The 23,771-nt window shown below is 40.5% G+C and overlaps 1 protein-coding gene across 3 annotated transcripts in view; it reads right to left on the reverse strand.

Annotated features, from left to right (window-relative positions):
- Window positions 1–23,771, reverse strand: part of LOC134359768 (nuclear receptor subfamily 6 group A member 1) — a 328,226-nt gene that overhangs the window by 65,723 nt on the left and 238,732 nt on the right. For all 3 annotated transcript variants that reach the window (XM_063073379.1, XM_063073380.1, XM_063073381.1), the window contains one exon: window positions 1,627–1,682. In XM_063073379.1, the coding sequence (XP_062929449.1) occupies window positions 1,627–1,682 (56 nt within the window). The remainder of the gene's footprint in view (window positions 1–1,626; window positions 1,683–23,771) is intronic.

Here is a 23,771-nt window from a genome sequence, read left to right on the forward strand (position 1 = left end):
GTTCCTGGACAACTTCACTTTCGGTCCGTTCACTACTGCATTCGGTTTCGATTGTTATCCTTCCCTCTTCCAATTGCATCAGTTCTTCATCTATCAGTTCTTGACCATGGGATGCCAAAACCTCTTCAACATCATCTTCATCAACTTCCACAAGCCAAATTTGCTTTGTCCTTACTTCATTCACCATGATTGAAATGCTTAATTATGTCTAGTTTTACGCTAAGTGTAACACCCTTACGAGCTCTTTTAGGCTTTTCCGATACCTTAGAACTCATCTTGCTAACGGCCGCTCACAGGGATGTGCTAAAGCAATGCCGGCTAGAATGCAGTTCTGGGGGAGGAGCTTGGCTGTTCGGAACGTGCACTGCCTTTTTTCGTAACAGTGAAAACACCTTCTGTTAGTGAAAACAGGTAACTAACGTAGGTCTTTCGTAACAGCGAGGTTTCGAAAAGCGAACGTTCGAAAAGCAGGGGACACCTGTACTCTCTGAATTTACTTAAAGCATCCAAGACCTACACTTTTTAAAAAAAAACATTTTCTCACTGTGCCTTGCCACTTAACTAGTTGCAAAGTGCACTGAAATGAATGTATCCCTTGTGGAAAGTACAACTGTTTGTTCTTCATGCAAGTGGAGGCCAGGTTCCATGACATTGCCTTGGATCAACTAAGTGGCAACATTCTCTACTTAGTCACACACACGTAGTTAGCTGAACACGGACACAAGTTGTCCACCATCACTTGAATAAGGAATGATATATACTCATTTGGAAAAGGGAGATTCTCCTTATTGTGCCAATTTTAGAAAGGACAATTTAGTGTAAATTTCACAAAAATTATCAAAAAAAATTTTAAGCACAATTTGTGCTTGACTCAAAATTTCCCATCAATTTTTAAAAGCACTGTATTTGAACCAGGCTTTGCCACAAAACAGAGCATGTTTCCAGAGCGAGCCATTCATTATGAGGAATACCCACAACTGCATTCACTTAAAGGTCTTCGAGAAGAAACTATTTTGAGTGTAAGAATAATCAAACGTATATTTTTAAATTTTCTACAATCCAACAAACATGAGCGAATACAACTAGAAGTGAAAACGTGCTGAAGTAAATTTCAGTTATAGTTGGGAAATTCAGCTATCTTAAGCAAACCAAATTACAAAGGAAACATTTTACAAAATAAAGGAAGCTTTATACTGCTCATAGCTTGAATTATGTAGTATTCATCAAAATTCAATCTTGACATTGAAAAGCTATGAAATTCTCCCTCAATTTGATCAATGCAGTCTTCATCACAAGACAATTCATTATCTAAAGAGAGAAAGCAGAGCAGGTGGGGTTGATAACAAAGTGACTAGGTAGAACAAGCTTGATATTTATTTGGTTCTTGACTTTTATCCTTGAAAGTAACAAGAATTCATCAGAATATTTCTTCCACCAAAAATGAAAAACTGCATACATTTTTCCAAAAATAACTTATCTAATCCTTTATAAATTTGTTTTATTACATTTAAATTAAATAGGAAAAAATATACATAACATACTGAGCCAAGTCTCCTGAACTGTGGAGCATGTAAATAAAACACAGTTCTTTCATTATTATTCTGAATAGGATATAAAATCACTTACCTGAATAGGACCGATACTTTTGTTTCTACCTCCTGGCATTCCATCCTCCCTGATTGCTGAAAAAAAACCGAAGTGATTTTTATAGCCATTATAAAATCATTAGCATATTTCTTAAAACTGACTTTGATTTGAATTTACCCTATAAGTTTGTGAGTGCAGTAAGATTCTCAGATTTCTGTCAATGTTATTGTGAAGTAATCATTAATAAGTGAATAGGCTTCTTCAAATCTTGCAGGAAAGTACAGGCAGTCCCCGGGTTACATAACAGATCTATTTCTAAGACCTGTCTGTAAATCAATATTTCCTGTAGTCAGAAATGAACAATTTCCTTTAAAAACAAGATAAAACCCATGCTCAAAATTGTTGAGTCTCCTCCTTCTGAAGGTACTACTTGGTTCTCTCACAGTACTGCACCATCCTGCCTTCCATTTTCTATTGATACACATATTGTATCACCCTGCATACATTTCCTATAATTCCTTAAGGGAATTGTTTCACAAAGTTGGATTTCCATAAATCGTGTCTTCTGTAACTAAAGAACCCCCCTGTAATTTACATTTAGCCTTTTTTAAAAAGTAATGAAGCTATGTATCCCACCACTTAATGTGTCACAGTCTCAAAGCAATTATTTTTAAATATAAGACATTTAAAATTTCAAAAACATTCACTAAAATATTTCCCTGCAATTAAATTATTGGAACTAAACATTTTTAAGGACGTTAGGACTCCTTCTTTCATTTAATAATTCATGTATTTCCACACAAAAAATACTATAAGACCATAAAATATAGGAGCTTAATTTGGACATTTGGCCCATTAAGTCTGCTCCACCATCACTCATGGCTATTCCTTGATTACCCTCCTCAACCCCATTCCCCAGCCTTCTCCCTGCAACCTTTGATGCCGTGTCCAGTCAAGAACCTATCAATCTCTGCCTTAAATATACCCAACAACCTGGCTCCACACCTGCCTGTAGTAACAAATTCCACAAATTCTCCAACCACTGGTAAATAAATTTTTCCACATCTCTGTTTTGAATAGATGCCCCTCTATCCTGAGGCTGTGCCTTCTTGTCTTAGACTCCCCCCACCATGGGAAACAATGAGATTCCCCACCTCCCATCCTTCTAAACTCCAGTGAGTACAGACCCAGAGCCATCAAACATTCCTCATATAATAACCCTTTCATTCCCGGAATCTTCCTTGTGAACCTTCTCTCGACCCTCTCCAATGCTAGCACATCTTTTCTTAGATAAGGAGCCTAAAACTGTTCACAATACTCAGTGTGTGGCCTACCAGTGCCTTTTAAAGCCTCAGCATCATATCTCAGCTCTTGTATTCTAGACCTCTTAAAATGAATGTCAACATTGCATTTACCTTCCTCACCACCTTCTCAACCTGCAAGTTAACCTTTAGGGTGTTCTGCACAAGGACTCCCAAGTTTCTTGCATCTCATTTTTTTTGTATTTTCTTCCTGTTTAGAAAATAATCTGCACATTTATTCCTACTACCAAAGTGCATGACCATGCATTTGCCAACATTGTATTTCATTTCCCACTTTCTTGCCCATTTTCCTAATCTGCCCAAGTGCTTCTGCAGCCTGCTTGTTCCCTCAATACCTGCCCCTACACCAGTCTTCGCATCATCTGCAAACTTGGCAACAAATCCATCATTCCATCATCTGAATCATTGATATACTGCCTAAAAAGAAGTGGTCCCAACACCGACCCTTGCGGAATACCACTAGTCACTGGCAGCCAACCAGACAAGGTTTATTCCCACTCACTGCCTCCTACCAATCAGCCAATGCTCTAACCACATTAGTAACTTTCCTGTAATACCATGGGCTCTTAACTTGGTAAGCAGACTCATGTGTGGCAACTTGTCAAAAGCCTTCTGAAAATCCAAACATACAACATCTACTGCATCCCCTTTGTCTATTCTATTCGTAATCTCTTCACAGAATTCAAACAAGTTCATCAGGCAAGATTTTCCCTTAAGGAAACCATGCCAACTTTGTCCTACCTTGACCTGTGTCACCAAGTACTCCATAACCTCATCCTTAACAATCGACTCTAACATCTTCCCAATCCCACTGAGGTCTATAGTTTCCTTTCTGCTGTCTTCTTCCTTTCTTAAAGAGTGGAGCGACATTTGCAATTTTCCAGTCCTCTGGCATCATGCCAGAGTTCAATGATTTTTGGAAGATCATTATTAATGCCTCCACAATTTCTACTGCTTCCTCTTTCAGAACCCTAGGGTGCAGTTCATCTGGTCCAGGTGACTTATGTACCTTTAGGTATTTCAGCTTTTTCCAGTAACTGTGCTCACTTCTCTTCCTTTACAAGCTACAACATCTGGCACTGCTAGTGTCTTCCACAGTGAATACTGATGCAAAATACCCATTTAGTTCATTTGTCATCTCCTTGTCCCCATTATTATTTCTCCAGCCTCATTTCTTAGCAGCCCTATATCCACTCTCATCTCTCTTACTTTTTTTAAAAATACTTGAAAAAGCTTTTACTATCCGTGTTGATATTGTTTGCTAGCTTGCTTTCCTATTTCATCTTTTCCCTTCTAATGATTCTTTTAGTTGCTCTCTGTAGGTTTTTAAAAGCTTCCCAATTCTCTATCTTCCCGCTAATTTTTGCTTTGTTGTATGCCCTCTCTTTTGCTTTTACATTAGGTTTGACTTCCTTTGTCAGCAACAGTTATACTATTGTGCCATTTGAGTATTTCTTCATTTTTGGAATACATCTATCCTGTACCTCCCTCATTTTTCCCAGAAACTCACACCATTGCTGCCCTGCTGTCATCCCTGCCAGCAGCTCCTTCCAATTTATTTTGGCCAACTCCTCTCTCATATCACTGTAATTTCCCATATTCCACTGAAATACTGCTACATCAGACTTTACTTTCTCCCTTTCAAATTTCAAGTTGAACTCAATCATATGTGATCACTGGTTCCTAAAGGTTCTTTAACCTTAAGCTCCTGAATCACCTCTGGTTCATTACATAACACCCAATCCGGTTTAGCTGATCCCCTAGTAGGCTCAACAGCAAACTGCTCCAAAAAGCCATCTTGTAGGCATTCAACAAACTCAGTCTCTTGAGATCTGTTACCAACCTGATTTTCCCAATCAACCTGCATGTTAAAATCTCCCTTAACTATCATAACATTGCCCTTTTGACACACCTTCTCTATTTCCTGTTGTAATCTGTAGTCCACATCCCAGCTGCTGTCGGTAGGCCTGTATATGACAGTCATCAGGGTCCTATTACTCTTGCAGTTTCTTAACTCAACCCACAAGAATTCAACATCTTCTGATTCTATGTCACATTTTTCCACTGATTTGATGCCATTCTTTACCAGCAGAGCCATGCCACCCCTCTGCCTACCTTCCTATCCCTCCAATACAACCTGTAACCTTGGATATTCAGCTTCCAACTACAACCATCCTTCAGCCATGATTCAGTGATGGCCACAACATCATACCTGACAATCTGTAATAGTGCAACAAGATCATCCACCTTATTTCTAGTACTCCATGCAGTGAGATGTAACACTGAGTGCTGTATTTGCTACCCTTTTTGATTTTGCATCGCTAATGGACTGATACTCACCCTGCTGGCTGAAATTTTGTCCCATCATCTGCCTGCCCTTCCTGATAGTCTGACTGCACGCTACCTTTGCTTTTTTACCATCTATCCTACCCTAAGTCCCTCCATTCCAGTTCCAACCCCCACCCCCCATTAAATTAGTTTAAACCCTCCCCAACAGCTCTAACAAACCTGCCTGAGAGAATATTGGTCCTCCTTGGTTTCAAGAGCAACCTGTCCCTTTTGTACAGGTCATACCTCCCAATGATCCAAGAACCTGAAGCCCTGCCCCCTGCACCAGCTTCTCAGCCACGCATTTATCTGCCAAATTATCCTGTTTCTACCCTCACTAGCATGTGGCACAGGTAGCAATCCAGAAATTACTATCCTAGAGGTCCTACTTCTCAACTTTCTGCCTAGCTCTTTAAATTATGTCTTCAGGACCTCATTTCCTTTCCTTCCTCTGTCATTGGTACTAATATGTACCAGGACATCTGGCTGCCCCCCTTCCCTCTCTAAAATGCTGTGGGATGTGAATACAGATCATAATTGGGTGCACTTAATAAAATTATTATTTTTCCCCAATATCTTAAAACATATGAATATTCCCTCTCATAGAAAATACAGATCATGTGATAATATAGCAAACAAGTTGAGCATCTACTTCATGCTGCATTCTCAAAAATGTAAATTCGACTTAAGTAAAGATCTTGTATTTTATGACACCAATCTGGAGTTCAGTGTTTCAATCCTGGCAGTTCTCGTCATGTTCCAAAAACAAACTTTCCAAGTCAAAAAGTGAAAAGTTCAGGAACCAGAAGTAAGAAAAATGTTGCCCAAAAGAACTAGCTAAAGCTAGACCATCATTATTTTCTTTGAAAAATCTTTTCTAAATTATTGAGCCAAATCCTGCAAACGTTTAACAAGCTGGGCAGCATCCATGGGAAAAAAAGACTATGACCTCATAGTACATTTTTGACCTGGGATCCTGATTCTGGTTCACTTGAACATAGAACAGTACAGCACAAGCCCTTTGACCCACAATGTTATGCCAATCTTTTAGCCTATGCCAAGATTAATCTACTCTTTCTCTATCACATCGTCCGTCATTTTTCTTTCACCCATGTACCTACTGAATCTAAAAGTCTCTTAAGTATCCTTAATGTACCTGCCTCTACCACCAACCCTGGCAGTGCATTCCACATACCTACCACTCTGCATTTAAAAAAAAAATCGCTGACAACCCCTCCTATACTTTCTCCAATCACCTTACATTAGCCATTTCCAACTTGTGAAAAAGTTGCTGGCTGTCCCTTCTACCAATGGTCATCATCTTTTTCATCTCTATCAAGACACCTCTCATCCTCCTCCTCTCCAAAGAGAAACCCCCTAGCTCGCTCAACCTTTCCTTATAAGACATGCTCTCTAATCCAGGAAGCATCTTGGTAAATCTTGTCTACACCCTCTCTAAAGATTCACGTCCTTCTTATAATGAGGTGACTAGTACTAAACACAATACTCTTAAGTGTGGTCTAACCAGTTTTATAGAGCTGCAACATTATCTCACAGCTCTTGAACTCAATTCCCTGAATAATGGTCAACACACCACACACCTTCTGAAGCACTCCATCTTTCTTTGAATGTTATAGGGCACCCTGATTGTTTCCAGTCTTCTGTTTTTATTTTTAATGAGCCAAGTTTTGTTGGCTATATAACTGGATCAAAAAGCATTCTAAGGAAGAAATTTCCAGACCTCCCATATTCTGTGTGTCCTGGACCTAATGAGTGAAGGTGCTGCCAAACATGTCTGAGTGTTCTACCACTGGGCCACATGGAGTCCAGTCCTGTACAGGTTTTCCAGTATCACTCTGGACAATAACCTCATTGATTTATGCTGGGTTCAGAGATACTGTTCATCTGAATAATGCCCTCAGCCTGTGGAAGAAGAACAGCTAGTTACTACTTTAACTATTTAACTTAATTGTTTTTAAAAAGAGTCATAGAGTTACAGAAACAGGCCCACAGCCCAATTCATCTCCATCAACCAAGGTGCCCACCTAAGTTAGTCCCATTCCCCTCTAAACCAGGGGTTCCCAACCTTATTTTTATGCCATGGACCAATACCATTAAGCATTGGGTCTGTGGATTCCAGGTTGGAAACCACTGCTCTAGACCTTTCTTATCCATATCCAACTGTCTTTTAACTGTTATTATTGCATCTTCTGCAACTATTTACTCTGGCAGGTGGTTCCACATACTCACCACTTTCTGCATGAAGTTGCCCCCCAGATCCCTTTTAACTTCTTTACGTCTCACCTTAAATCTATGCCCTGTAGCTTTGGAATTTTTGGGGGGAAAAAGACTGTGCCTTCATCCTAGCCATCTGCATCATGATTTTATACATCTCTATACTACACTGCTCAGTTTCCTACATTCCAAGGAACAAGGGCTAGTCTGTCCAACCTTCCCCCAGAACTCATCCCCAGCCCAACCCAGAGTCCTGGCAACATTCTCATAAATCTTTTATGCACTCTTTCCCAATAATTAATAAAGGCATCCGTTAGTCTTACGAGACCATGGATCTGCACCTGGAAAGTCTTCACTCTCCAGGGCGCAGGTCTGGGCAAGGTTGTATGGAAGACCAGCAGTTGCCCATGCTGCAAATCTCCCCTCTCCACGACACCGATGTTGTCCAAGGGAAGGGCATTAGGACCTATACAGCTTGGCACCAGTGTCGTCGCAGAGCAATGTGTGATTAAGTGCCTTGCTCAAGGACACAACACGTTCCCTCAGCTGGGGCTCGAACTCACGACCTTCAGGTCACTAGTCCAATGCCTTAACCACTTGGCCACGTGCCCAATAATTAAGATGTCACTTAATGACATCTTGCCAACAACAGTGATCAGAACTGTACACAGTACTCCAAATACAGCCTCAACAAGATGATGTACACAACTGCAACATAATGTCCCAACTCTTATATGGTGTATAGCTGTTTTCATTTGATTTAAATGTTTTTTTTGTTTCTTGAGAAGGACACCAGATTAAAGCAAAATTCCAAAACTCTATAGTGCTCAGTGATGAAGGGAAAGTTCACAGATTTTATTAATTTTAATTATTTTTAAAATTATTAAACTGGGACAAGGAATCCTGGGCTTTTACCTCAATGCAAGATCTTGTCACTTCCTAGGGCAAGCATTCTAATATGAAACTAAAACCAAAGCCTAATTGACATCTCATTAGATAACTATTGATATGATCTAAATGCTTAATAAACACAAGGGAAAAGTTGAATTCCATCGGACCACCAATTCAGGCACGGGGAGGAGAAAGGGTTTCTGTGGAAGTCATAAAGTCATTTTAAGTCAAAAGTGTACCAGGAGGCTATCTCAAAAAAAAAGGCTCCCATATAAGAAACTGATTGGTCCGATTTCATTTTCACAAACAAATACATTCACTGATACTTCTGGGTCTTTTTTGTGAATGCCAAGTCTATGAACAAAACTCTTAATTCAAAAGACTAGCACAGCTAGTAGAACTGCTGCCTCACAGTTCCAGCAAACTGACCTCAGACACTCAGAGACACCAACGCATTAATGCTTAATGATATACACAGTTAACACTTAAGATTTCCCACTATTGGTAATGGCTGCATTCTATTATCTGTGACTGAAAAAATGATCCAATATTATATGTATTTGTTGGAAAAAGTATGTGAACCTCTGGGGTAATGCCTTCTACGAAAGCTATTTGGAGTCAGATGTTCCAATCAATGAGGTGAGAAAGTGTGGGTTGTAGGGGTGCCTTTACATAAAAAAGACACAAAGGCAAGCTACTGACAGAGATTGCTCTTTTCAAGAAAGATCTGTTTATGTACACTATGCCTCGATCAAAACAACTTTCAGAGGACCTTAGAAAAATTATAGAGATGTATGAAGCTGGAAAAGGTTACAAAAGCATTTCTAAAAGACCTGAATGTTTATCAGTCCACAGTAAGAGAAATTGTCTACCAATGCAGGAAACTCAGCACTGTTGTTACTCTCCCTAGGAGTGGGCATCCAGCAAAGATCACACCAAGAGCAGAACATGCAATGCTGAAGGTGGTGAAAAAGAACCCAAGGGTAACAGTAAAAGACTTGCAGAATCTCTAGAACTTGCTAAAATTTCTGTTCATGTGTTCACTACAATAAAACCACTGAACAAGAATGGTGTTCATGGAAGGACACCACTGAGCAAACCACTGCTCTCCAAAATAACAAAAAACAAACACGTTGCTGCACGTCTCAAGTTTGCAAAAGACCACGTGAATGTTCTACAATGCTTCTGGGACAATGTTTCTGTGGACAGATGAGACAAAAGTTGAACTTTTTGAATGAAATGCACATTGCTATGTTTAGAGGAAAAAGGGCACTGCACACCAACACCAAATTCTCATCCCAACTGTGAAGCATGGTGGAAGGAACATTTTGGTTTTAGGGTTATTTTGCTGCCTCAGGCCTGGACAGTTTGCAATCATTGAGGAAACAATGAATTCAAAATTGTTTCAAGACATTTTACAGGAAAATGTCAGGGTAGCAGTCTGTCACCTGAAGCTTAATAAAAGTTGGATAATGCTACAAGACAATGATTCAAAAGGCTAGAGTAAATCTATAACAGAATGGTTTAAAAAGAAAATTCGTGTTTTGGAATGGCTGAGTCAAAGTCCTGACAATCCTATAGAAAGTTATGGAAAGACCCGAAGCAAGCAGTTCATGCAAAGAAGCCCAACCAACATCCCAGAGATGAATTAAGGAGGAATGGCCTAAAATTCCTCCAAGCCAATAGTTACCGGAAATGCTTGGTTCAACTTACTGCTGTATAAAGGGGTAACACCAGTTACTCAAAGCAAAGGTTTGCATACTTTTTCCAACAAATGTAATATTGGATCATTTTTCTCAATAAATAAATGAACAAGTATAATGTTTTGTGTTATTTATTTAATTGGATTCTCCTTATTTAGTTTTAGGACTTGCGTGAAGACCTGATCATATTTTAGGTCATAGTTATGCAGAAACAGAAAATTCTACAGGGTTCATGAATTTTCTTGCACCACTGTTTATAGCTAGTGTACCTAAAACTTCTGCATAGTACTGTAGTAATTGCACTGTACTGCTGTCACAAAAAAAAACTAATTTCATGACATACAGTGGCAGACAAAAGTTTGGACACCCCGGTTAAAATTTCTGTTACTGTGAATAGCTAAGTGAGTAAAAGATTAACTTATTTCCAAAAGGCATGAAGTTAAAGATGACACATTTCTTTAATATTTTAAGAAAACTTCTATTTCCATCTTTTACAGTTTCAAAATAACAAAAAAGGAAAAGGGCCCGAAGCAAAAGTTTGAGCACCCTGCATGGCAGTACTTAGTAACACCCCCTTTGGCAAGTATCACAGCTTGTAAATGCTTTTTGTAGCCAGCTAAGAGTCTTTCAATTCTTGTTTGGGGGATTTTTGCCCATCCTTCCTTGCAAAAGGCTTCTAGTTCTGTGAGATTCTTGAGCCGTCTTGCATCCACTGCTCTTTTTAGGTCTATCCACAGATTTTCGTTGATGTTTAGGTCAGGGAACTGTGAGGGCCATAGCAAAACCTTCAGTTTGCACCTCTTGAGGTAGTCCATTGTGGATTTTGAGGTGTGTTTAGGTTCATTATCCTGTTGTAGAAGCCATCCTCTTTTCATCTTTGGCTTTTTTTTTTACAGACAGTGTGATGTTTGCTTCCAGAATTTGCTGGTATTTAATTGAATTCATTCTTCCCTCTACCAGTAAATGTTCCCTGTGCCACTGGCTGCAACACGAGCCCAAAGCATGGTCAATCCACCCCCATGCTTAACAGTTGGAGAGGAGTTCTTTTCCTGAAATTCTGCCCTTTTTTTCTTCAAACATACCTTTGCTCATTGCGGCCAAAAAGTTCTATTCAAAAGGTTCAAAGGAACATCTAAACAAGCCTGTTGCATTTTGGAAACAAGTCCTGTGGACTGATGAAGTTAAAATAGAACTTAAAATCATGGAGTTACAAGCTTCAGTAGCTGAGATGGGAGAGTGCTTATGGGTGCTTCTCCAGCCACAGCTTTATAGGACAGTGGCAAAGAGAAAGCGACTTTTGGAAAAAAAAACACTTGCATGAAATCTTGGGTAGAGTTTGTCAGAAGGCATGTGGGAGACTCTGAAGTCAGCTGGAAGGAGGTTCTGTGGTCTGATGAAACCAAAATTGAGCTTTTTGGCCATCATTTTAAACGCTATATTTGGCATAACCGCACGTCATCAAGAAAACACCATCCCTACTGAGAAGCTTAGTGGTGGCCGCATCATGCTCTGGGGATGTTTCACTGCAACAGGCCCCAGGAGGCTTGTGAAGGTAGAGGGTAAAATGAATACAGGGAAATCCTGGAGGAAAACCTGATGTAGCAGGTGACTTGGGAGATTTGTTTCCTGCAAGACAATGACCCCAAGCATAAAGCCAAAGCTACACAAGAATGGTTTTAAAACAACAAGGTTAAATGTCCTGGAGTGGTCAAGTCAGAGTCCAGACCTCATCCCAATTGAGAATTTGTGACTGAACTTCAAAAGGGCTGTTTATTCACGATCCCCATTCAATCTGACAGAGCTTGAGCAGTTTTGTAAAGAAGAATGGGGAAAAATTGCAGTGTCCAGATGTGCAAATCTGATAAAGACCTATCTACACAGTCTTGGGCTGTAATTACTGATTACTGCCAAAGGTGCATCTACGAAATACTGACTTCAAGAGGAGTGAATACTTACGCATTCAATTATTTTGTGTTTTATATTTGTAATTAATTGAGATTGCTTTGTAGCCATATGTTTTCACTTTGACACGAAACTGTCTTTTGTTGTTGAGCAGTGTAAAAAAAAGCCAAATTAAATCCACTGTGATTCAATGCTGTAAAACAGTAAAATATGAAAACCTCCAAGGATGAGTAAATACTTTTTATAGGCACTGTATCTGTGCCCAAGACTTTTGCACAGTACTGTATGTCAAATCTCCCAGCCTATTATTCAACCTGGCTGGCTGACCTTTTCTCAACCCGTGGAATTCATTCGTTCCTTAAAAGAAAGCAATAGAACTCCATCTTTTTTCACTGTTTTTAACAAATAATAAATAAAGAGTCCTTGGCTGCTATGCCATACACAGCACTAACAGAATATCAATCTACTTCACTGCTCTAGGTCAGGCTGCGATTTTATATATATATATATATATATAAACTAATTTTATTTAATGTGCAGTACCATAACTGGATAACACTTCATTTCCGCTGCCCAGACTGACTTTGGCACACAGAAATACAGAAACAGATGGCTGGTTTGTCTTTCTGCACTGTTTTGATAAATGTCAGCCATGTAAAAGAGTAACAGCACAATGAAAAACATGCACCCCTTCAAAACAAGTGTTGCTAAACCCAGCTACACTAGCAAGGATAGTGTGGCTGGCATTATTCTCACCTTCCAAATAGTGCTTTCCCAGGCTGGCATTAATATGGCACAGAAAATGTCAAAGACCCATAGCAGCTGAAATTTTTTGGTAGAACTATGAACATTCTTAAGAGAATTACCAAATAGCTGTAGCAACAGCAACAATCTCTATTTATAAATTGCAAGTTCACTTTTCCACCAACCAACCCAGCTGAGGCTATTGCTAGACATGTCAGGTCAGCCAAAGGATTAGACAAAGGAACACTGCATGTAAATCACTAGATTCTATTTCAATGTTAATCAATGGAGTGATAAGGCAGAAAACCACATGTGAACATAACATTAATGTGGTGCAACAACAACAACAAACGATTACCACCCATTCATTGCCCTTTTACTATTTGGTTACTACTAGTCTGTATTTGAACCGGGCTTAGAAACATAGAAAAACTGCAGAACAATACAGGCCCTTCGGCCCAAAATGCTGTGCAGAACATGTACTTACTTTAGAAATTACCTAGGGTTACCTATAGCCCTCTATTTTTCTAAGCTCCATGTACCTATTCAGGAGTCTCTTAAAAGGCCCTATCGTATCTGCCTCCACCACCGTCGCTGGCAGCCCAATCCTCTCACCACTCTTTACATAAAAAAAACTTACCCCCTGACATATTCTCTGTACCTACTTCCAAGCACCTTAAAACTGTGCCCTCTCGTGTTAGCCATTTCAGCCCTGGGAAAAAGCCTCTGACTATCCACACGATCAATGCCCCTCATTATCTTATACACCTCCATCAGGTCACCTCTCATCCTCCATTGCTCCAAGGAGATAAAGCCGAGTTCACTCAACCTATTCTCGTATGGCATGCTCCCCAATCCAGGAAACATCCTTGTAAATCTCCTCTGCAGCCTTTCGGAAGTTTCCACATCCCTCCTGTAGTGAGGTGTCCAGAACTGAGCACAGTACTCCAAGTGAGGTATGACCATGGTCCTATATACCTGTAACATTACCTCTCAGCTCTTAAACTCAGTCCCACGGTTGATGAAGGTCAATGCACTGTATGTCTTCTGAACCACAGAGTCAACCTGCGCAGCAGCTTTGAGTGTCCTATGGACTTGGACCCCAAGACTTCTCTGATCCTCCACACTGCCAAGAGTTTTAAACCACTAATATTATATTCTGCCATCATATTTGACCTACTAAAATGAACCACGACACACTTATCTGGGTTGAATTCCATCTGCCACTTCTCAGCCCAGTTTTGTATCCTATCAATGTCCCACTGTAACCTCTGACAGCCCTCCACAATATCCACATCCCCCCCCCCAAACTTTGTGTCATCAGCAAATTTACTAACCCATCCCTCCACTTCTTCATCCAGGTCATTTATAAAAATCACGAAGAGAAGAGGTCCCAGAACGTATCCCTGAGGCACACTGCTGGTCATTGACCTTCATGCAAAATATGACCCGTCTGTAATCACTCTTTGCCTTCTGTGGGCAAGCCAATGCTGGATCCACAAAGCAAGGTCCCCTTGGATCCCATGCCTCCTTACTTTCTCAATAATCCTTGCATTGGATACCTTATCAAATGCCTTGCTGATATCCAAATACACTACATATACTGTTCTACCTTCATCAACGTGTTTAGTCACATCCTCAGAAAATTCAATCAGGCTCATAAGGCATTACCTGCCTTTGACAAAGCCATGCCAACTATTCCTAACCATACTATGCCTCTCCAGATGTTCATAAATCCTGCCTCTCAGGATCTTTTCCATCAACTTACCAACCACTGAAGTAAAACTCACTGGTCTATAATTTCCTGGCTATCTCTACTCCTTTTCTTGAATAATGGAACAACATCTGCAACCCTCCAATCTTCTGGAACCTCTCCTGTCCCAATTGATGATACAAAGATCATTGCCAGAGGCTCAGCAATCTCCTCCCTCGCCGCCCACAGTAGCCCGGGGTACATTTCGTCCAGTCCCGGAGACTTATCCAACTTGATGCTTTCTAAAAGCTCCGGCATATCCTCTTTCTAAAAGTCTATATGCTCAAGCTTTTCAATCCACTGTAAGTCATCCCTACAATCGCCAAGATCCTTTTCCATGGTGAATACTGAAGCAAACTATTCATTAAGTACCTCCTCTATCTCCTCTGGTTCCATACACACTTTTCCACTGTCACACCTGATTGGTCCTATTCTCTCACGTCTTATCCTCTTGGTCTTCACATACTTGTAGAATGCCTTGGGGCTTTCTTTAATCCTGCTTGCCAAGGCCTTCTCATGGCCCCTTCTGGCTCTCCTAATTTCATTCTTAAACTCCTTCCTGCTAGCCTTATAATCTTCTAGATCTCCATCACTACCTATTTTTTGAACCTTTTATACACTTTTTTCTTCTTGACCAGATTTTCAACAGCCTTTGTACTTCCTGTACCCTACCATCCTTTCCGTCTCATTGAACATACCTATGCAGGATGGCATGCAAATATCCCCTGAACATTTGCTACATTTCTGCCGTACATTTCCTTGAGATCATCTGTTCCCAATTTATGCTTCCAAGTTCCTGCCTGATAGCTTCATATTTCCCCTTACTCCAGTTAAATGCTTTCCTAACTTGTCTGTTCCTATCCCTCTCCAATGCTATGGTAAGGGAGATAGAATTGTGATCACTATCTCCAAAATGCTCTCCCACTGAGAGACCTGACACCTTATTTCCCAATACCAGATTAAGTAGAGCCTCTCCTCTTGTAGGCTTATCTACATATTGTGTCAGGAAACCTTCACACACCTAACAAACTCCACCCCATCTAAACCCCTTGCTCTAGGGAGATGCCATTCAATATTTGGGAGATTAAACATATTCCTGTTTTAACAACCCTGTTATTATTACACCTTTCCAGAATCTGTCTCCCGCATTATAGGGCTACATCATTTTGTACCACCTTTGTTAAAAAGAGCATTAACTCCATTATCCGATCCCATATACAAAATCACTGTGATGCAAATACATGGATTCTAACATCTATTAATGTATTAACTCGAATTTATATAGTTTCTTAACTATTACATGAAATATATGGAAGAAATCAACAGAGATTAAAGGAATGACAAACAGATACCTTCTCTATTTTTATAGAATGGGCCCTGCAAAATACGAGAAGGTGGCTTTGAAGAAGCCTGAGACAAAGGGACAGAGTTCAGAAAAAAATCTCATAGTTCTGAATCATGCATGCATTACCAACATAAACATTATACTAGTACTGCTGACTAACACTAGATAACATTATGTTGTATGACTTAGGAGTGTGTAACAATAATTTCACAAGTAGAAGAATCAGAAGGTCTTGGAATCAAATCAAAGTTCAAAGTAAATTTATTATCAAAGAACATATGTCACCATGTACAACACCACGATTCATTTTCTTGAAGGCATACTCAATAAATCCAATAACCATAATAGATCAATGAACTGTGCAAATACAAAGAGACAATAGAAATAATAATAATAAATAAGTTTTAAAAAATTGAGAACATGAGATGAAGAGGCCTTAACGGCGAGTCCTCAGGTTGTGGGAACATTTTAGTGATGGGGCGAGTGAAGTTATCTCTCTAGGTCAGGTGCCTGATGGCTGAGGGGTAATAACTGTCCCTGAACCTGCAGGTGTGAATCTTAAGGCTACAAGCCTTCTTCCTGATGGGAGCATCAAGAGGAGAGCAAGACCTGGGTGGTGGGGGCCCCTGATAATACACCACTCTGCGAACCTTCTCACTCAATCCATCTCGGATAAACTGTAATGTATTATTCAGCCCAAGAACTTTAAAAAGATAATTTTGAGAGTTTGGAATGAGTGATAGAGCACATCACTATAAAGGACACAGACTGCACGGGCCATGCTTCAGATGCTGCCAAGGAATCAGCTACCTCACAGATTATTGAACAGAGTAACTTAACCCTGTCAGAGGAACCTACATGACCTTGCCTTTTGTCCTCATTATTGTGTATTTAATGCTTCAGTAATATTTGAGTAATCTTGTAAATATATTGTTTGATTAAATGTTCTTTGTTTACAGAATGTATTGCAGGTTATATGTAAAAGTACGTAAATGGCATACGTCATCATGCCACCATGTGATACATGCGTGCCTTTCTTAAAGTAAAAATGAAGTTAAATTCTGCTTTTGGACTCCTTGTCTTTTTGTCCTATTAGTTTTTTTTATGTTTTGGAGTTACAAAGCATAATACTCCTAATAACAAAACTAAATGATTATACCTAAACCATCTATTGACCTCACAAGTGCCAGACAGCAGACAAGGCCAAGCTGTACCTACAGAAAAAACATTGGGGGGGGGGAGGTGAATATAGGCATAATGAAGTCATATATGTGCCATTCTTAATGCTTGGCCACTTTAATTCTCTAGCCCCCCCCCCACACTAAAATCCAAAAACAAAACAAATATAGCAAAAAAAAGGGGAGCCAGTATTACAGATCTTGTATTTCTTTTCTTTTGTCCACTAAAGACACAAAGCAATAATCTACACCACTATTGGGAGTCAGTTCTCCACAATTATTAGATACAACATAACCACATCCTCACTTCATTCTCTAGAACTCACTTATGGTGTTATCTTCTACAAATAAAAATAGAACCAACTTCTCAAAACAGCAGGTGTCAATATTTATGTCCAATTGGTCACATTTAATGAGCGAGGTGATTGCCAGTAAGCAGAATATACAGGTTAAATGGAAGTATACTTATGAATTAATTTTCAAACATCACCTTTCTCCTGCCAATGCTTATCCTGTAAACTAAGAATTTTAAAAGTTAGAAGTCACAGTATTTGGGGTGGCACGGTGGTATAGCAGTTAGCATAATAATTCTATTACAGTGCCAGTGATTTGGGTTCAATTCTACTGCTCTCCCTTTGACCAAGTGTGTTTCTTCCAAGTGCTCCGGTCTCCTCCCACATTCCAGAATCAGGTTTATTATCACCGGCATGTGACGTAAAATTTGTTAACTTAGCAGCAGCACTTCAATGCAATACATAATCTAGCAGAGAAAAAATAATAATAATAAATAAAACAATAGTAATAATAAACAAGTAAATCAATTACGTGTATTGAATAGATTTTAAAAAACGTGCAAAAACAGAAATACTGTATATTAAAAAAAGTGAGGTAGTGTCCAAAGATTCAATGTCCATTTAGGAATTAGATGGCAGAGGGGAAGAAGCTGTTCCTGAATCGCTGAATGTGTGCCTTCAGGCTTCTGCATCTCCTACCTGATTGTAACAGTGAGAAAAGGGCATGCCCTGGGTGCTGGAGGTCCTTAATAATGGACGCTGCCTTTTTGAGACACCGCACTTTGAAGATGTCCTGGGTACTTTGTAGGCTAGTGCCCAAGATGAAGCTGACTAGATTTACAACCTTCTGCAGCTTCTTTCAGTCCTGTGCAGTAGCCCCTCCATACCAGACAGTGATGCAGCCTGTCAGAATGCTCTCCATGGTACAACTATATAGAAGTCTTTGAGTGTATTTGTTGACATACCAAATCTCTTCAAACTCCTAATGAAGTATAGCCGCTGTCTTGCTTTCTTTATAACTACATCAATATGTTGGAACCAGACTAGATCAGAGATGCTGACACCCAGGAACTTGAAGCTGTTCACTCTCTCCACTTCTGATCCCTCTATGAGGATTGGCGTGTGTTCCTTCGTCTTACCCTTCATGAAGTCCACAATCAGCTCTTTCATTTTACTGACGTTGAGTGCCAAGTTGTTGCTGTGGCACCACTCCACTAGTTGGCATATCTCAACTCCTGTACACCCTCTCATCACCACCTGAGATTCTACAAACAATGGTTGTATCGTCAGCAAATAGATTTCAGCTATGCCTAGCCACACAGTAATGGGTATAGGTTAATTGGTTATATGGGTGTAATTAGGCTGTGTGGGCTCATTGGGCAGCAAGGGTCTGTTACCAAGCTATATCTCTAAAATACAGCACAGAAGGTGGTCCTGCAATCTACTGAGTTCATACCATCAACTACTGATTTATATTAATCCTATGTTATTCCCTTTATTTTCCCTCTCCACTTTCCCCAACAGCTCTTCCCAGATTTTACCACTAACATTCAAACACTATAGTTGCAATTCACAGTGACCAAATAATCTCTTGGAAATGTGAGAGAAAACTAGAACACTCAGAAGAATCTCATTTGGTCACAGGGAGAATGTGAAAATCCATACAGATAGCACCTGAGTCTCTAGTACCGTGAGGAAGCAGCTCTACTTGCAATGCTACTGTGCCGCCCATCTGATGATTACTTGGTGCTCCACAAATGTAGGCGCACTCCTGGTGTGTCACAGATTTTAGCTGGGCATGCCATAGTAAAATAAGAATGAGATAATCTTGCATCACAGCAAAGCATTAACCCCATGCTATACCTGTTCTCAGTGCCCAGAAAGAACTGATCTCTGTCTTTGTGTTCAGATGCATTTTGACTCATTATGTATTTCAAGATAGGTATGAGTGGACCACACAAGTATTGCCAAATAGCTGATCAGAGATGGGTCTAACTGCAAGATTGCCTCAGGCACCAGGTGTTGATAATACAACTCTGAGGGGGAAAGACTTCACAACAGCTGCTGTTAGTTCTTTTTAGAGTATGCCATTCTGGAAATTTGAAAACATTTTCTCTATTTGCTAATCAATTTTGTATGCACCCATTAAAAATAGATAAATCGTATCATAAAATTGTCGTCCATGCAACATGAATTGAAGTGTTATGATCACAATGCTATGTGTTTTAATTTACTTCTGAGACAGACCTTAGTTATCTGCTTCAATACAAGCTTCTTAAATGTACAGTTATGCAATGAAGAATACCAAGCAAAAATAGTAAACTTTATGCAATGTGACTAAAATGCTCACTTATCACACACAGAATTTGGACAGAGCCAATATTTATTTGCAGTCACTAAGTGCCCCTTGAGTGGCTTGCAAAGCCAAATCAGAAGGCAGTTGAAACTATCTATATTTATAAAGAAGATGATTAGCTTTATTTGTCACATGTACATCAGAACATACAGTGAAATGCATTATTTTGCGACAACAACCAATGTAGTCCAAGGATTGTGCTGGAGCAGCCCAGTAGTGTCACCATACTTCTGGCACCATCATAGCACATAATTCAACGGGTTTGATCTAGCAAGCATGGTAGATTTTCTTTCTCAAAACAACTGAAACAGATCGCTTTTTATGCCAATCCGTTAGATGTTTCAGTATTAGTATCACTGAAACCAACATTTTATTCCAGTTCTATTGAACTACTATTTAAATGCTCTAGCTGTTGAGGTGAGATTTAAATTACTGCCTCTGCAGAGACAGTTTAGTTTAATGGTACTAGTCCAGGAACTCAACCATCCACAGAAAATCATGTGTTTAGAGGTAGAACAATTATCCTTCAACTATCAGGCTCTTGGACCAGTACAGATAACCTCATTCACCTCAACACTGTACTGACTCCACAAATTAAGGACACACTTTCCAAGATTCTACAATTCATGTTGTCAGTATTATTTATTCACTATTTATTATTATTTGTTTTTTTGTATTTGCACATTGTCTTCTTTTGCACATCGGTTTATGTGTAGTTTTTCATTGATTCTATTATATTTCTTTGTTCTACTCTGTATGCCCACAAGAAAATGAATCGCAGAATAGTATATGGTGACATATACATACTTTGATAATTACTTTGAACTTCAAAAAGTTTGGAATACTAGAACCTAAGCAGTTGCCAAGACTGTGTGGCTAGGCACAGCTCAAATCCCATCTATACATTTGCTGAAGGGTCAGCTATTGTTGGCAGAATTTCAGATGGTGATGAGAGAACATACAGGAGCAAAACATATCAGCTGGTTGAGTGGTGTTGCACAACAACCTTGCACTCAATATCAGTAAAGACCAAAGAACTGATTGTGGACTTCCAAAAGCGCAAGACAAGGGAACACACACCAGTCCTCAGAGGGATCATAAGTGGAAAGAGAGAGCAATTTCAAGTTCCTAGGTGACAATATCTCTGACGATCTACCGTCTGGTGTGGGGGGGTGGGGGGGCTATTGTATAGGATCGAAATAAGTTGTAGGGAGTTGTCAACTCCATCATAGGCACTAGCCTCCATAGTATCCAGGATAACTTTCAAGGAGCAATGCCTCAAAAAGATGACATCCATCATTAAGGACACCCATCACCCAGAACATGCCCTCTTCTCATTGCTACCATCAGGGAGAGGTAGAGGAGTCTGAAAGCACACACACACACACAGAATGCAGAAACTGCTTCTTGCCCACTACCATCCAATTTCTATTATTATGCATTGCAGTGAACCGGGGCCACAAAAGCAACAAATTTCACGACATACGCCAGTAATATTAAACCATATTCTGATGATGAGGTAAAGGAAAGGATACAGAAGAGTAGAAAATTAGGAATTATTTTACTACGCTATATATTGTGGGCCAGGCCCACAATGATCATTTGCTTTTGACAGAAAATCTGAACAATCACATTTTTCATGATTCCTTTTTTTTCGGTATTTGTTTCATCAGAATCAGAAATAGGTTTATTATCACCGGCATGTGACGTGAAATTTGTTAACTTAGCAGCAGCAGTTCAATGCAATTCATAATATTTTATACTTTATTGTTACCAAACAATTGGTACTAGAATGTACAATCATCACAGCGATATTTGATTCTGCGCTTCCCACTCCTTGGATTACAAATAGTCAAAATTAGTAAATATTAAAAATTTAAATTATAAATCATAAATAGAAAAAAGAAAAAATGGAAAGCAAGGTAGTGCAAAAAAGCCGAGAGGCAGGTCCGGATATTTGGAGGGTACAGCCCAGATCCGGGTCAGGATCCGTTCAGCAGTCTTATCATAGTCCGAAAGAAGCTGTTCCCACATCTGGCCATATGAGTCTTCTTCAAGCTCCTGAGCCTTCACCTGGAGGGAAGAGGGACGAAAAGTGTGTTGGCTGGGTGGGTCGTGTCCTTGATTATCTTGGCAGCACTGCTCCAACAGCGTGCGGTGTAAAGTGAGTCCACGGACGGAAGATTGGTTTGTGTGATATGCTGTGCCGTGTTCAAGATCTTCTACAGGTTCTTTCCGTCTTGGACAGGACAACTTCCATACCAGGTTGTGATGCACCCTAGAAGAATGCTTTCTATGGTGCATCTATAAAAATTAGTGAGGGTTTCAGGGGACAGGCCAAATTTCTTTAGTTTTCTTTAGTAAAGGGGCTGGTGGGCCTTCTTGGCAGTGAACTCTGCTTGGTTGGACCAAGTCAGGTCATTTGTGACATTGACCCTGAGGAACTTAAAAGCTTTTGATCTATTCCATTTGTGCACCACCGATGTAAGTCCTTCTGAAGTCAACAACCAATTCCTTCGTCTTGCTGACGTTGAGGATAGGTTATTGTCTTCGCACCATGCCACCAGATTCTTAATTTCCTCTCTGTACTCAAACTCATCATTACTCGAGATACGGCCTACAATTGTTGTGTCATCGGCAAACATATATTGAGTTCGATGGGAACTTGGCTACACAATCATGGGGGTACAGTGAGTACAGCAGGGGGCTGAGTACACAGCCTTGTGGGGCACCGGTGCTCAGAGTGATTGTAGAGGAGAGCTTGTCTCCTATTTTTACAGCCTGGGTCCTGTCTGTGAGGAAGTTGAAGATCCAGCTGCAGATCTGAGTGCTCAGGCCCAGGCTCTGGAGCTTAGGAATCAGTTTATTTGGAATGATGGTATTAAAGGCAGAGCTGTAGTCAATGAAAAGGAGCCTTACGTATGCGTCTTTATTCTCCAGGTGTTCCAAGGAGGAATGTAGGGCCAGAGAGATGGCGTCTGCCGTTGACCTGTTGCTCCAGTAGGTGAACTGCAAAGCGTCAGGGTTGACCGGTAGGCTGTGGTTGATGTGTGCCATAACCAATCTCTCAAAGCACTTCATAGCAATTGATGTCAGAGCCACAGGTCGATAGTATTCAGGCATGCCACCTTGCTCTTCTTCGGCACTGGGATTATCGTTGCCTTCTTAAAACACGAGGGGATCTTAGATTGAAGCAAGGAGCAGCTGAAGATGTCAGCAAACACTCCAGCTAGCTCGCTTGCACAGGCCCGGAGAACCCGTCCTGGGACGCTATCTGGGCCCGTCGCCTTCCTTGGATTTATCTTCACGAAGGCCCTTATAACATCCTCCTTGGTGACGATGAATCTCAATGCCACCAGGTCCAGTTCATCCGGAGGGAGCGGGACGCTCCTCTTCTGTTCAAATCTTGCGTAGAATACGTTAAGTTCGTCAGGAATAGAAGCGCCACAGTTATTGATATTCCCAGCCTTTTCTTTGCGCCCAGTGATCTCATTTAGACCCTGACATAGTCTATTGGCATGTCTTTGGTTAGCCTGGGCTTCCAACTTGGCTCGATATTGCCTCTTGGCACCCTTAATGGCTTTCCAGAGTTCATGCCTGGATTCCGTGTAGCGACTGGTATCCCCAGACCTAAAAGCCGCAGCTCTAGCCTTTAAAAGAGACTTGACCTCATAATTCGTTCCAAGGTTTCCGGTTAGGGAATACCCGGATCGTCTTGTGAGACACACAGTCCTCTGTGCATTTCCAAATAAAGTCCGTGACAGCTGAGGCATACTCATCGAGGTTAGCTGCCGAGTCCTTAAATACTAACCAGTCCACCGATTCAAAGCAATCACGGAGGACCTCATCTGTTTCCTCCGTCCAACGCGACACTACTTTTGACGCCGTGACCTCCCGCTTCAGTTTCTGTTTGTAAGCCAGGAGGAGCAGTACGGCCTGATGGTCCGATTTTCCGAAGTGAGGTCGTGGGACGGAACGGTAGGCATCCTTGACTGCTGTGTAGCAGTAGTCAAGTATATTCAGGCCTCTAGTGGGGCAGGAGACATGTTGGTATAACTTTGGCAGCGCCTTTCTGAGGTTGGCCTGGTTAAAGTCCCCTGCTGTAATGAGCAAAGCCTCCAGATACCCGGTCTC

Source organism: Mobula hypostoma, chromosome 21, assembly GCF_963921235.1.
Source record: "Mobula hypostoma chromosome 21, sMobHyp1.1, whole genome shotgun sequence".
NCBI lineage: Eukaryota > Metazoa > Chordata > Chondrichthyes > Myliobatiformes > Myliobatidae > Mobula > Mobula hypostoma.